Source organism: Lithobates pipiens, unplaced genomic scaffold (genome assembly GCF_037356315.1).
Source record: "Lithobates pipiens isolate NorthernLeopardFrog02 unplaced genomic scaffold, aLitPip1_a1.2 Scaffold_23, whole genome shotgun sequence".
NCBI classification, from domain to species: Eukaryota; Metazoa; Chordata; class Amphibia; order Anura; family Ranidae; genus Lithobates; species Lithobates pipiens.
Genome location: NW_027507785.1, coordinates 320,796,994 through 320,812,451, shown reverse-complemented (window position 1 = coordinate 320,812,451; position 15,458 = coordinate 320,796,994). Strand labels below are relative to the sequence as shown.

Here is a 15,458-nt window from a genome sequence, read left to right as displayed (position 1 = left end):
GGATGGTGTGATCCCCTCATAATAAGATCCCCCAGGAGGAAGTCAGCACAGCACAGGGATGGTGTGATCCCCTCATAGTAAGCAGGCCCAGGAGAAACTCAGCACAGCACAGGGATGGTGTGATCCCCTCATAATAAGAACCCCCAGGAGGAAGTCAGCACAGCACAGGGATGGTGTGATCCCCTCATAGTAAGCAGGCCCAGGAGAAACTCAGCACAGCACAGGGATGGTGTGATCCCCTCATAATAAGAACCCCCAGGAGGAAGTCAGCACAGCACAGGGATGGTGTGATCCCCTCATAGTAAGCAGGCCCAGGAGAAACTCAGCACAGCACAGGGATGGTGTGATCCCCTCATAATAAGAACCCCCAGGAGGAAGTCAGCACAGCACAGGGATGGTGTGATCCCCTCATAGTAAGCAGGCCCAGGAGAAACTCAGCACAGCACAGGGATGGTGTGATCCCCTCATAATAAGAACCCCCAGGAGGAAGTCAGCACAGCACAGGGATATCATAAGCAGCCCCAGTAGAAATATGACACCGCTCAACCTCTTCAAAGAGGAGGGTAGGGGCATATAGTACGGTGTGTTTTTTTGGGACAAGGAAGTGAGCCAAATGAAGAAAGAAGGTCTGTGTGCTTGATTAAAAAAATAGTTTATAGACATATACATGGTCTACTGGTCACATGTGTTGAATTCCTCTGAGATCCATGCCTCATTCATTTTTATAAATGTGAGGTAGTTAACACTGTCGTGAGCTAGGCGAGTACGCTTATCGGTCACGATCCCCCCTGCTGCGCTGAACGTCCTTTCGGACAGGACACTGGATAAGGGGCAAGCCAACAGTTCGATTGCAAATTGGGCAAGCTCTGGCCAGAGGTCAAGCCTGCCCACCCAGTAGTCCAGGGGTTCATCACTCCTCAGAGCGTCCACATCGGCCGTTAACCCAATGTAGTCGGACACCTGACGGTCTAGGCGTTCCCTGATGCTGGATCCGGATGACACCTGTCGATGGGTCAGCTGAAAGAATGACCTCATATCCGAAGTCACCAACACATCTTCAAACCGGCCTCTTCTTGCAGGCGCTGTTGGATTGGTACCCGCAAATCCTTCTCTGGGAGTGGGAATTGCTCCTCTGCCAGCGCACGCAAAAGCAGAATGCAGCATTTCTCGAAGCGAGGCCTGGAAGTGCTGCATTCTGACAGCCCTCTGCGACGGCGGTAACATTTCCGCCATTTTGTGTTTGTACCGAGGGTCTAAGTACGTTGCCACCCAGTACTGGTCCTTGACCCTTATGCTTTTTATACGGGGGTCCCTATTAAAACACTGGAGCATGAAGGCCCCCATTTGCACTAAAGTGGAAGCGGTGTGGTGGCCTGGCTCCTGCTCATCATCCAGGATAATGTCGTCCTCTTCATTCTCCTCTCCCCATCCACGCACAACAGGGATCCCAGAAAGGTTTAAAGCACGCTCTTCTTGCTCCTCCTCATCCGCCCCGGCACCATCCTCCTCTGACTCCTCTTCAGACTCCTGTTGTTGACTTGTCTCAGATAGAGTAGCCCCCCCTGGGAATTCATCCAGCATTGCGACTTCCTCATCTTCCCGCTCCTGCTCCTCCACAGCCTGATCAATGACACGACGCAATGCACGCTCCATAAAGAAGGCATAAGGTACCATGTCACTGATGGCGCCATGGCTGCGACTGACCAGTTTGGTGATCTCCTCAAATGGCCGCAGAAGTCTGCATGCGTCGCGCATGAGCAGCCACTGGCGCGATGAAAAAACCCCCAGCTCCCCAGAACCGTTTCTTTCGCAGAGTTCATACAGGTAGACGTTAACTGCACGTTTCTGCTGGAGCAGCCTATCAAGCATATAGAAGGTTGAGTTCCATCGCGTCGGGCAATCGCAAATAAGACGTCTGACCGGCAGATGGTGTTGCCGCTGAATGTCAGCAAGGCGAGCCATGGCCGTGTAAGATCTTCTGAAATGGGCCGAGATTTTCCTTGCCTGCCGCAAGATGTCCTGGACCCCAGGGTATTTGACAAGGAATCGCTGCACGACCAAGTTTAAGACGTGTGCCATGCATGGCACGTGCGTGATTTTGCCCTGTTTCAATGCGCTAAGCAGATTGGCACCGTTGTCACACACTACTTTACCAACTGTCAAATTGAGCGGTGTTAGCCACTGATCTGCCTGTGAACGCAAAGCTGAAAGGAGTGCCGGGCCAGTGTGGCTCTTGGCTTCTAGGCACAACAGACGCAGCACGGCATGGCAAAGTCTCACCTGGCATGTGGAATAGGTTATGGGAAGCTTGGACGGTGCAGTGGAAGAGACGCTAGCAGCGGAAAAGGAGGAGGCAGCTGAGGAAGAGAGGGAGGGGGATGGAGTAGGAGGAGGAGGAGAAGAAGAGTCAGGCCTGCATGCAATCCGTGGCGGTAAAACCAAATCTACACGGGTGCCACGGGTTACATGCTTGACGGCCGTCAGAAGGTTCACCCAGTGGGCAGTAAAAGTGATATACCTTCCCTGCCCGTGTTTGCTAAACCACGTGTCTGTGGTCAGATGTATCTTGGCACCGACACTGTGTGCCAGAGATACATTCACTTGCCGCTGAACATGGCCATATAGCTCTGGGATGCCCTTCTCTGAGAAATACTTCCTTCCTGGGACCTTCCATTGTGGTGTTCCAATGGCCACAAATTTGCGAAAGGCCTCCGAGTCCACCAGTTTATATGGCAGTAGTTGGCGGGCTATCAGTTCTGACAAGCCAGCCGTCAACCGTTGGGCAAGAGGGTTATCCGGCGTCATCATTTTTTTACGCTCGAACATTAGGCCCACGGAAGCCTGCCTTTTTGCAGAAAAACGTGAGCTTGGCGTGATGGAAGGTGGAGTGGAGGACAATTGTGAGGAGAGAGGAGAAGGAGAAGTAAAAGACGAGGCTGGACGGTGAGAGCCTGCAGTGTGGCTTTGTGTGTTCCGTTGCTCCCACTGGGCTCGGTGATGGCTGCTCATGTGCCTTCTTAAGGCGGTCGTCCCTAGGTGAGTGTTGGGCTTACCGCGACTAATGCGTTGACTGCAAAGATTGCAGATGGCAACGCTATTGTCAGCAGCGGACACGTTAAAAAAAGCCCACACTGCGGAGCCATGTGCCGGTGTCCTGGGAGCGCAAGATGTGACCATACATGGTCGATGACTCGCTCCTGATACATTTGCAGTCTGCTTTGTCCCTCCTGTGCAATGTAAGTTATTCCTGCTTCTCCTCCCTATCTGCTGGTCCATATCTCCCTCTGAACTCCCCTCCTCTTCCTCTCTTGTGGGCACCCACGTGATATCACTAGACATGTCATCATCAACGTCACCTTCCCCACCCCTATAAGTAGAGATCTCGGAGTAGGCAGCAACACCGGGGACCAACCTCCTCCTTGGGCTGATCTGGGTACTGTCGTCAGACTGCTGAGTAGCGGTTGTTGCTACCTCCTCTTCCTGATCCAATACCAAGAGTGGCTGCGCATCAGAAATGTCCTCTTGATATGGATTGGAAAATAATTCCTGTGACTCAAGCGGAAGGTATGTGGTGGTGGTGGTGGTGGTGTTGTTGGTGGTAGTGTCTTTGGGGGTGCACATAGCAGAGAGTGAAGAACAGGGTGCAGATCAAGAGGATGAGGAGGGTGCAGAAGAGTAAGGCTGAGTCAGCCACTCAACCAAGTCTGGTGCGTCCTTTAAAGTAATTAAACGCACATTCTGCAACTTCCCACTTTGGCTCAAGGCTGTTGCTCCTGCCCTACCCCTACCACCCCTGCGGAAGGGCCTGCCTCTTCCTCTGCCTGTCATTTTTTAAATCACCCTGTGACAAAACTCTTAGTCCCTATACCAATGAAGGACTGCTGCAGTATAGGGCAGCAGTCAGCAGTAGTGCACCTCAACCCTATCTATTGTGGACCGATAGCGGTCCTTACAGAACAGCAGACTGTACCGCACTCAACCCTATGTACTGTAGCACCCTAGACCAAGTTACCAGTCCTTATAAGAACTTTTGTGGACCAAGCAGGTTGTGTGTTAGTGATTAGCAGACTGTACGTCAGTCCCTATACCAATGAAGGACTGCTGCAGTATAGGGCAGCAGTCAGCATTAGTGCACCTCAACCCTATCTATTGTGGACCGATAGCGGTCCTTACAGAACAGCAGACTGTACCGCACTCAACCCTATGTACTGTAGCACCCTAGACCAAGTTACCAGTCCTTATAGGAACTTTTGTGGACCAAGCAGGTTGTGTGTTAGTGATTAGCAGACTGTACGTCAGTCCCTATACTGCTGAAGGACTGCTGCAGTATAGGGCAGCAGTCAGCAGTGGTGCACCTCAACCCTATCTATTGTGGACCGATAGCGGTCCTTACAGAACAGCAGACTGTACCGCACTCAACCCTATGTACTGTAGCACCCTACACAGACCAAGTTACCAGTCCTGATAAAGAGCTTTGTGGAACAAGTGAGTTGTGAATGATTAGCAGACTGCAGCAGAAGGGCAGCAGTCAAGTATAATATTCTTTCTATATTTGGAAGAAAGAATATTATACGTGTACAAGCCTATTACCGTACCACTGATACCAGTCCTGAAAAGAACCTTTGTGGAACTAATAGTAACAGCAAGTCTTTAAACTGACCCTCACTGCCTGACAACACTGCTTCCTTCCTGTCCCTATACAAAGTGGCAAAAAAAGAGTAGACTGGAACGATTAGTCGTTACTGGAACAGTTCTTTTGTGGACCTGATAGTAACAGCTAATGATGATGATGATGATGATGATGATGATGATGAAAGACTAATCTGGCTGTCCCTGTAGCACACACCGTCCTTTCCCTTTCTCTAAACTGACAAAAGACACTCAGGCTGCTGCAAGAATCAGTAGCACAGCAAACCTATATACACCTAACACCTATACCAGTCCTGAAAAGAACTTTTGTGGAACTAATAGTAACAGCAAGTCTTTAAACTGACCCTCACTGCCTGACAACACTGCTTCCTTCCTGTCCCTATACAAAGTGGCAAAAAAGAGTAGACTGGAACGATTAGTGGTTACTGGAACAGTTCTTTTGTGGACCTGATAGTAACAGCTAATGATGATGATGATGATGATGATGAAAGACTAATCTGGCTGTCCCTGTAGCACACACCGTCCTTTCCCTTTCTCTAAACTGACAAAAGACACTCAGGCTGCTGCAAGAATCAGTAGCATAGCAAACCTATATACACCTAACACCTATACCAGTCCTGAAAAGAACTTTTGTGTACCAAATAGCTAGCGTTTTATCTGTCCCTACTCCACACAGCAACCTTTCCCTATAGTGACAGAAGAAAGAATGTAAAATGACCACCGGATCGGGTGTATTTATAGGTTAGGGGGAATGTCCAAGTGTCCATGTGCTGTCATGTCTCAATTGGCTGTCCTGTACCCCATGATAGACGTGTCATCATAGGTCAAAGTTCTTTTACACATTAAACACGCAAGTCCGCCGGGGCGAACGACGGGAAAAGGCGAGCGAACGAGCGGACCGCGAACGACCGAAATTCGCCGCGAAACGACCGCCGGGCGAACCGTTCGGCCATCACTATTTATGTGTAGTGTAGTGTAGTCAGTAAACAAGCCAAAGGTTAGTAATAAGTGGTTACAGGCTGGGATCAAGCAAAAGCGTAGTCAAGGAATAAGCCAAAGTCAGTAATGAGCAGTAGCAAAGATACAGACGACAGCAGGAGTGACCAGAGCGAGATATGGGCTGGAGAGAGCACAATAATCTGGCAAACATGAAGTGTCAAAGGCGTGGTTTAAGTAGGAAGTTCATGGGAGGAGCAAAAAGTTCAAGGTTCACAAGAAACAAGGTACAAGTAAAGATTATCCAAGGAATTGTCCAGCATCCCAGGTGGCTCAGCAAGAAGAGACATCGCCAGACACAGGTCACAGGTTCAGAACCGGGTCCTGACACCCCTATAAAAGATATCTGTAATTACCTATTTTTAACCCGCTCTGGTCTGTTCACACAGCTCTGGCTCCCCTGTGTGAGTTAGAGGCTGCTGTAGGGGAGAGGAGGCAGCAGTGGCAACAGCTGGGCCAAATGAAGCTATAAGTGATGTCACAGCTCCCGAAATTTATAGCCGTTGGCGAGTGCTCCCTGGGCCAGAGATGCTGCATCACATGACTGGAGTGTAGTGGGCTGAAAATAGGTAACTAGACAGATTTTTTTTTCTCAGATTAGGCAGGATAGGTAGGAAAGGTGGGGCTGGGGACATTTTTAAGAATAGTTCTAGTTATCTTACACTTTAAGCATTTGCTGGAATTGGTAATGGGACCTAATGTTCCCCTATACTCATTCCCCTGAAAGGGGTTGGATATCTGGGGGGGAGTTGTTACTCTAAAAAAGGTTTCCATATTACACCATAATTCCCCCTCCCTATATAACTCCCACCTGGTCTTTGAGCATCAAAAGTGAGAAAGGGACCCATGTCCCTTAACATTGTTACAGGGGTGCCTTGCAAGGCAGCCCTCCTAATGTTGGAAGGCATGTGGACTGGTCTTGCTGCCCTCTATTTCCTGGCCACCCAAGCTGAATGCCTGGAAAACGATCAAGGTGGAGTTTTAAGGGAAACCCCAAATGTTTTTAATCGCACTGTTCAGTAACACCATGTGCAGCTTTAAAGTGGTTGTAAACCCTTACAAACCACTTTGACCTACAGGTAAGCGTAGATTAAGGCTTACCTGTAGGTCCAAGAAATATCTCCTAAACCTATACAGTTTAGGAGATATTTGCCCGAAGACAGGCACCGCTGTCTACGGCGCATGCGCACAGGCACACTGAGCGCGGCATCGTCAATGATGACGATGCCGCGCAATGCCGCGTGTGTCGGCTCCCGTGCGCATGCGCGAGGAGTGACATCATCGCGGCTTTGCCGAATGACAGCGGCGGAGCTGTGAGACCCACCGAGAAGATGGATGCGCCGGACTACAGGGGACAGCGGTGACTTTGCTGGCTCCTTTGTCAGGTAAGTGACACATAACGGGCTACTATGCAATGCGATGCGATGCACAGTAGTCCATTATGCTTTGCAGGGAATGAAAGAGGAAGTAAACCCATCAGGGTTTACTTCCTCTTTAAAGCATTCCCAAATCATATACAGTATTTGTGTGATTTCAATGTTGCCCTTTAAGCGGCATAAAAAGACCATCTCCATGCTAAATGATATATTTTTAAAACGTTTTTTGCATTGGTACATGTCGCCCATGCCTGTGCCCAGCTACCCATGCCTTTTAACAATACTTTGCTTGTTGGCCTTGAAAATGGCCATAAAAAAAAAAAAAGCAAGATGGTTTTGGTGCTAGTGAGAATTCTGCGCGCTCGGGGGGTTCACAGACTTTTTGCTGGGTTCACCACATGACGAAGGTTATTAATGATTTTTTATTTCTGTAAAAATAAAAGTCACAAAAACAAATCTGAAAGTGGTTAAAAAAAAAAAATCAATTGTGCACAAAAAGAGAAAGAGGAAAAGCAGCTCGTTAATATCTGGGAAGGCTGCCCTCAGACGCATTAGCCAAGACAGCGTGGAATGTTTGGCTGGCCGGCACAGATGGAGAGCTGCTTTGTGAAGCCAGAGAGCCAACCTCACCGCAGACACTTGGGCACAATGTATATGAGGCAGGTAGGGGTCCCATGTCTGGGATAGGGAAAGGCTGACTGTTTCGCTGTGCTGGCAGTCTTGCTATTGGAACCCTGCAGGAGGATCTGTGCAGTGTGGCTTAAGATGGCTGAAAGCATGGTGCCTGTTATGGGAATGCCAACAAAACGTGATCTTTCTACTGACAAAGAAAAGAACCAACTAGAAAGAAAGCGAAATATAAATGCTACACAAAAATTGAATAGCATGGGAATAGCATTGAATAGCATAGCAATAGCACACATATATAGAGAGTAGAACTGTACGATTCTGGCTAAAATGAGAATCACGATTTTTTTGCTTAGCAGATAGATCACGATTTTCGCGGCGTAACATCATCTTTCACATTAAAACAAAAAAAAAAAAAAATTGGACTAACTTTACTGTTTCGTTTTTTTTTTTTTTTCTTTGAAGTGAATTTCCCCCCCCCCCCCCCAAAAAATTGCATTTGAAAGACCGCTGGGCAAATACAGTGTGACATAAAATATTGCAGCGATTGCCATTTTATTCCCTAGGGTCTCTGCTAAAATATATATAATGTTTGGGGGTTTCAAGTAATTTTCTAGCAAAAAATATTGATTTTAACTTAAGAAAGAAGTGTCATAAAAAGATTAAGACTTTAAAGAGGAGCTGCACCTTAAAAAAAAAAAAAAAAATATTAAAAGTCAGCAGCTACAAATACTGCAGATGCTGGCTTTTAATAAATGGACACTTACCTGTTCCAGGGTCCCGCAATGTCGGCAGCAGATGACGAGGAATCGCTCGTCTCTCGGCTGCCCCCGCCGCCATCCTCAGTCAGGGAATCAGGAAGTGAAGCGGTGAGGCTTCACTGCCCGGTTCCCTACTGCGCATGCGCGAGTCGTGCTGGGCGTCTTCACTGGTCCCCGTTGTGTCTTGGAATCTGTGTGTTTCCCAGAACACAACGGAGGGGGGGGGATCTGCGACTATCTGCGGCTAGCTTGTCCCGGAAGTGGGTGCAGATACCTGGATTATACAGGTATCTGCACCCCCCTCCCCCCTGAAAGGTGCCAATTGTGGCACCGGACGGGGGGGGAGGGGGGCTCCGATGAGCGGAACTTCCACTTTAGGGTGGAGGTCCATTTTAAGTGGTTAAACTTCCTGCATTTACATTACTGAAAACTTTTCAGACTGCCTGGATTTTTTATTTACACAGAAGTTATATCCCTTTGATCTAAGAAGGAAGCTTAGTTACAATGTTGCAAGTTAAAAAAAAACTTGGCAGACTGCCCAGATTTTTCTTTTGACAGCTGAGTGAGCAGATAGTTTCTCCACTTGTTTATAAGAATCGGCAACCTCTGCAGGAGAAATGTCAGAGGGGGTGAATCGAGATCACGATTTTTTAAACAATTAATTGTACAGCTCTAATAGAGAGGTAAGGGCGCTGCACACCCCGGATAATAGACTATTGGAAAATTCCCCCAGAGGGGTTTTTGAGCAGCAAAATAAATGAGTACATTTAGAAATATACATTCTTTATTAAAAAATTAGCATGCAATGTTTCCATAATAGTTAAAATATGAGCTCTGGTGGGGGCATGCCCAATCAAAGTGCAGAGAATGCAAACACAACAATGTACATAGCATGTCTAATGTATGACAAAGGCTGACACGTTTCGACCCATTCGATTAGGGTCTTCTTCAGAGGATAGGTTTGCAAGGAAATTGCATTTAGCATATCAAATTTAAAAAATGCACAAACAATTGCTTATACACAGTATGGCCATCTAACATAGTTACCAATGCATATGGAAGGGACCCCCCCCCCCCCACCAGAATTTCCTTAAAAGCTGTCAGATAATCACATGGGACTATATGACAGCTTTTAAAAGCCTTGCACAGAGGAGGTAAGTATAACATGTTTGTTATTATTATTTCTTTTTTAAAGGAAAAAAAACTAACCTTTACAATCACTTTGAGGTGGAAAAAGTTTGGAAATAATTTATCTTTGTCTCATTTTGTCACATCACAGAAACATTTTAACAGGGGTGTGTAGACTTTTTATATCCACTGCAGATCACCCAGATGGGAAAGTTTTTAGGAGAGCCCCTTTATACTCTGCCCACATATACCTGCATATAGAATATTGCTTCAAGGTTGTCTCAAATTTTTTTTTTTTAATGAGGATATCTCCCAAATGAGCAAGAATAAGCAAGTATAATATAAATAAGTAACTATAAAGTTATTTTCAGAATTTCAAGAACACTTGTTGAACTCAATTTATGTTTAACCCCGGATCATAGTAATGTAAATTGATATTTGGTGGTAATGAGTGAAGAACGGTCTGCGCTATTTGCCGGACATGTTCAGCTTTGGGACTAATTTACTTAGTGTCGTTTCTGTGTATTATGTATGATAACTGGGGAGAGATCTACATTTTCTGAAATTCTGAATAGAAGTTTATATTTAGGGATGCACCGTTACCATTTTTTTTTTACAACGAGTACCGATACTTTTTTTTTTTAGTACTCGCCGATACCAATTACCGATACCTACCGCAATGGTTTTGTTTTCACTTCAGCTGTCAGCAGTGGTACAAAACATTGAAGAGTTATTTACAAATGAAATTGTCTTTAATTTTGCGCTTTTTTCAATGTGAAATGTGTAAATATATGTTAATATATATGTGTCAAAAATATTCACTAAACAAGCAAACAAAAAAAAAAAATGCAATTGTTTATTGTTTATAAAATAGACGTGAAAAAAAAAAAAAAAAGCAGGAAATAATAATTAAATGGAGGAGAGTAGGTGTTAATTAAGGCTGATTAGAGCAAATTAAGGGGTTAAAACAGAGGAACATTTGTTCATCCCTTTGATCTGCAGATGAAGAAACAGAAAGATACAAAAAGAAACAATGTTTCTTTTTATTTTAGTGTTTCAGGGGCTGAGCAATGTTGTTAATAAACATTGCCAGCTGCTTTTTTTTTTTTTTTCACAGCTCCAATTACCGGACATCTTTCTTTACAATCTTTTTTTTTTATTGAAATTTTAAGAAATAAGAACAACTGTAATGATCTCATGCAGGGAATATAAAAATAAAGTATATCATGGCACAGCTTAATAATGCACATTAAAAGCATATTTGACAATAGAAATTATCAAACATCAACAGCCCTCCGGCGAAGGCCAACATAGGGTAAATGAGCTTAAGTGCTCAGGGGTTGAGGCGTGGGATAGTCCACAAAAAAATTTGAAAAATAAGACAAAAATCGTGGTCTTACGGACAAAGAACAAAAATAGAAAAAACCCTTAAAAAAAAAACTAATAAAAAAAAGAGATATGAGAGAGATGAGAGAGAGAGAAAATATATGGTGAAGAGGAACACAAGAAATGAGAAGGAAAGATGGAGAAGGAAAAGAGTTGCAGAGCAGGAAGTTTGGGTAGGAAAAAGGGTTCCCCCGGGGGGGAGGGTAGAGGAGGTCAATTAGAGTGGCCTAGGCTGGTCGGGTAACCATAAATAATGGGCTAGAAGTATTGCTTTCATGTCAGCTTACTTGGCAATATATAACATGTGTATTGCAATCAACGCTTTCGTGCGTGGTCACGGACAGATCGCACACCATTATCTTCTTCCACTGGCCATACTGCTGGGGGAAGTGACGTTCTATATGGAGTAATTATCAGTCAAACTATTACAGTGCTGAAAACTGAAAAATGGCTAGGTAATTAAGGAGGTGTAACATGTCAGTCCTCAAGTAGAGTGGCCGACAAAGCCATAACACACGTCAACTGGTGTAGCAATAATTTATCTGTCCTGGAGGCCCCACAGAAAGAAGTGGGGGATTTCAAATCACTGGGTGGCTACATGGGCATAGACTGCTCATTACCCATGGAGATAAGTACCGTGGCAGTGGGGGGGGGGGGGGGGGGTGGCGGAAGGTATAGGACAGGGGTCTCCAAACTTTATAAACAAAGGGCCAGTTTGCTGTCCTTCAGACTTTAGGAGAGCTGGACTGTGGCCAGTGGGAGTAAAAAAATTTGACAGCGGAGGGGAAGTAAACAATTTCTTAAGGTTGGTGATCAGAGGGAATAGAGCAATTACATAGCATCTGTGGCCATAGAAGGAGGAACAGTGTCCCATCATTGGCGTTTGTAGAAGGAATAGTGTCATAGTTACATAGTAGGGGAAGTTGAAAAAAGACACAAGTCCATCAAGTCCAACCTATGTGTGTGATTATATGGTATTAGTAGAAGGAATAGTGCCCCATCAGTGGTATTAGTAGAACAAGAAGTGGCCCATCATTGGTTTTAGTAGGAGGAATAGTGACCCATCATTGGTATTAGTAGGAGGAATAATGGCCCATCATTGTTCTTAATAGAAGGAATAGTGGCCCACCATTGGTATTAGTAGAAGGAATAGTGTCCCATTATTGGTATTAGTAGGAAGAATAGTGGTCCATCATTGGTATTAGTAGGAGGAATAGTGGCCACTTATTGGTAATAGGAGGAGGAATAGTGGCTCATCATTGGTATTAGTAGGGGAAATAGTGTCCTATCTTTGGAATTAGTAGGAGGAATAGTGCCCTATCATTGGTATTAGTAGACGGAATATTGGCCCATCATTGGTATTAGTAGAAGGAATAGTGCCCCATCAGTGGTATAAGTAGAACAAGAAGTGGCCCATCATTGGTTTTAGTAGGAGGAATAGTGGCCCATCATTGGGATTAGTAGGAGGAATAATGGCCCATAATTGGTATTAGTAGGAAGAATAGTGGTCCATCATTGGTATTAGTAGGAGGAATAATGGCCAATTATTGTTAATAGGAGGAGGAATAGTGGCTCATCATTGGTATTAGTAGGAGAAATAGTGTCCTATCATTGGAATTAGTAGGAGGAATAGTGCCCTATCATTGGTATTAGTCGACGGAAAATTGGCCCATCATTGGTATTAGTAGAAGGAATAGTGGCCCATCATTGGTATTAGTAGGAGAAATAGTGGCCAATTATTGGTATTAGTAGGAGGAATAGTGGCCCATTATTGGTATTAGTAGGAGGAATAGAGGCCCATTATTGGTATTAGCAGGAGGAATAGTGCCCCATCGTTGGTATTAGTAGAAGGAATAGTGCCCCATCGTTGGTATTAGTAGAAGGAATAGTGCCCCATCAGTGGTATTAGTAGAACAAGAAGTGGCCCATCATTGGTATTAGTAGGAGGAATTATGGCCCATAATTGGTATTAGTAGGAGGAATAGTGGTCCATCATTGGTATTAGTAGGAGGAATAGAGGCCCATTATTGGTATTAGCAGGAGGAATAGTGGCCCATCGTTGGTATTAGTAGAAGGAATAGTGCCCCATCAGTGGTATTAGTAGGAGGAATTATGGCCCATAATTGGTATTAGTAGGAGGAATAGTGGTCCATCATTGGTATTAGTAGGAGGAATAGAGGCCCATTATTGGTATTAGCAGGAGGAATAGTGGCCCATCGTTGGTATTAGTAGAAGGAATAGTGCCCCATCAGTGGTATTAGTAAAGAAGTGGCCCACCATTGGTTTTAGTAGGAGGAATAGTGGCCCATCATTGGTATTAGTAGGAAGAATAGTGGTCCATCATTGGTATTAGTAGGAGGAATAGTGGCCCATCATTGGTATTAGGAGGAGGAAGAGTGCCCTCTCGTTAGTATTAGTTAAAGGAATAGTGCCCCATCATTGGTATTAGTATTAGGAATAGTGCCCCATCACTGGTATTAGTAGGAGGAATACTGCCCATTATTATTAGTAGTAATAGTAGGAGGAATAGCAGCCCATCATTGGTATTAGTGGAGGAATAGTGGCCCGTCATTGAGATTAGTTGGAGGAATAGTGCCACATTGTTGGTATCAATAGGGGGAGAAAGTGCCCCATTGTTGGTGTTAATAGGGAGAATGGTGCCAAATTGTGTAAGTCAGTGGGTGGAATAGTGTCCCATTGTTGGTGTCAATAGCAGGAATTACTGCTGGTGTCCAGGGGTATTAAAGAAATGCAGCAGTGGGGGGAAAAGTACCCCAAGGGCTGGATAAGGACAAGCAAAGTGACGCATCTGATCCACGGGCTGCAGTTTGGAGACCACTGGTGTAGGGTGTTAGTTTACCTTTTAATTTTTTCTAAAAAAGGTGAACTTACGCTTTTACAAGCATACAATATGGCCAAAAGTTTTGTGTGTCCGTCACAAATATATGGGCTTATTAGGCAACCCAGTCCAAAATCCTTGGCATTAATATAAAGTTGTCCTCCTCTGCAACTATAACAGTCTCAACTGTCCAGGAAGGTTTTCCCCAAGATTTTAGAGTTTGCCTTTGGGAATCTGTGCCCATTTGTGAGTTCAGGTACTGATGTTCAATGAGAAGACGTGGCTCACAATCAGTGTTCCAGTTCATCCCAGAGGTGATCAGTAGGGTTGGGGTCACAGTCAACCAAGTTCCTCTACACAAATCTGGTCAAATCATGTCACTAATGAATTGGCTTTGTGGGCCTAAACTCAATCATTTAGAGAGAGGTCCACATACATTTGGCCATTTATTTTGTATTTAGCCATTTTTCTCACCTTTGGTATGAGCCTGTCCAGATATTCTGCTCGTCTCTCATGTGATGGATGGGTGGAAAACAATTCCGGCATATGAGGCTCTTCTCCATAAGTCTCCATCACTACCATCTGTTTCCAGAACACCGAGCTAGCCCTTACGTCAACGCAGGCCTGGGGGACAAACCAACATGTTAACCTTTAGGACATCACTGAATCATAAAAAAAAAAAAAAAAGAATAGCATACTGCTAAAATTAAATGAGAGAACAATTGGGAGAATGGGACTGAGAATTGTGACCGTAAAGCAGAATGTGTCTGAAATTACCTTAACGCGTTACAGTGGATGTAAACCTCAGACATGAAATATGAACATAGCATAGTGTGTACGAGTCTCGTTTCAGAGCACGAAGTGTATTTTTTGTTTGCTTCTTCGTTCCTCTGCTGTCTGCAGGAGTAATTTCTGACAAATGTTCCTGACACTGCAAGAGAAAAATGCTGATGGGGAGGGGCCTCTGGCTGATTGACAGCCTCATCCCTGTTCCTGTGTGATGTGTGAAAGGGGGGGTGTATCCCTTCTCTCCAATTAGCTCTAAGCCCTTGTACACACGATCGGACCATGTTGTCGGATAATCCGACTGTTTCCGTCGGAATATCCGACCGACAAAGTTTTAGAGCTGGGCTATAAAATTTTCCGACAACATGATCCGATCAGACTTTGTCTGATCATGTGTAGAGAATTCCGATCGGACAAAGTGCCACGCATGCTCAGATCAAATTCCTACACCAAATCTACTAGCTACTAGCCTGAACATAGTCCCGTCGTAACGAAATTACGTCATCACGTTACGAACGATCTTCCGACAACTTTGTCCGACCGCGTGTACGCAACACCAGTTTGGGACAAAATCCGTCAGACAAAATCCGACGGATTTTATTGTCGGAATGTCCGACCGTGTGTACAAGGGCTAAGAGTGTTTTTCATTGAGCTATCCAAGGTGTGACTTCAGCTCTCCGCCCCCTTTTTTCTGACAGCTCAGACAAGCTTTAAATATACAGGATAATAAGTGGAAAAGTGTTGTAGAACCTCAACGTGACATATTTACCCTTGTGAATACAAATGTAAAAGATATGTGTGAACCCAACTTTCCTCTAAACATGTCAAGTAATTTGTAGCAGAATTGTATACTTATGTGATAGCTAGTAATGATTGGACATGTATAGTTTGTAATTTTCTATTGTTTAT

The 15,458-nt window shown here is 44.9% G+C and overlaps 1 protein-coding gene across 3 annotated transcripts in view; it reads right to left on the bottom strand.

Moving 5' to 3' along the window:
• Positions 1-15,458, bottom strand: part of OMA1 (OMA1 zinc metallopeptidase) — a 152,195-nt gene that overhangs the window by 36,498 nt on the left and 100,239 nt on the right. For all 3 annotated transcript variants that reach the window (XM_077450611.1, XM_077450614.1, XM_077450612.1), the window contains one exon: positions 14,238-14,387. In XM_077450611.1, coding sequence (XP_077306737.1) covers positions 14,238-14,387 — 150 coding nt within the window. The remainder of the gene's footprint in view (positions 1-14,237; positions 14,388-15,458) is intronic.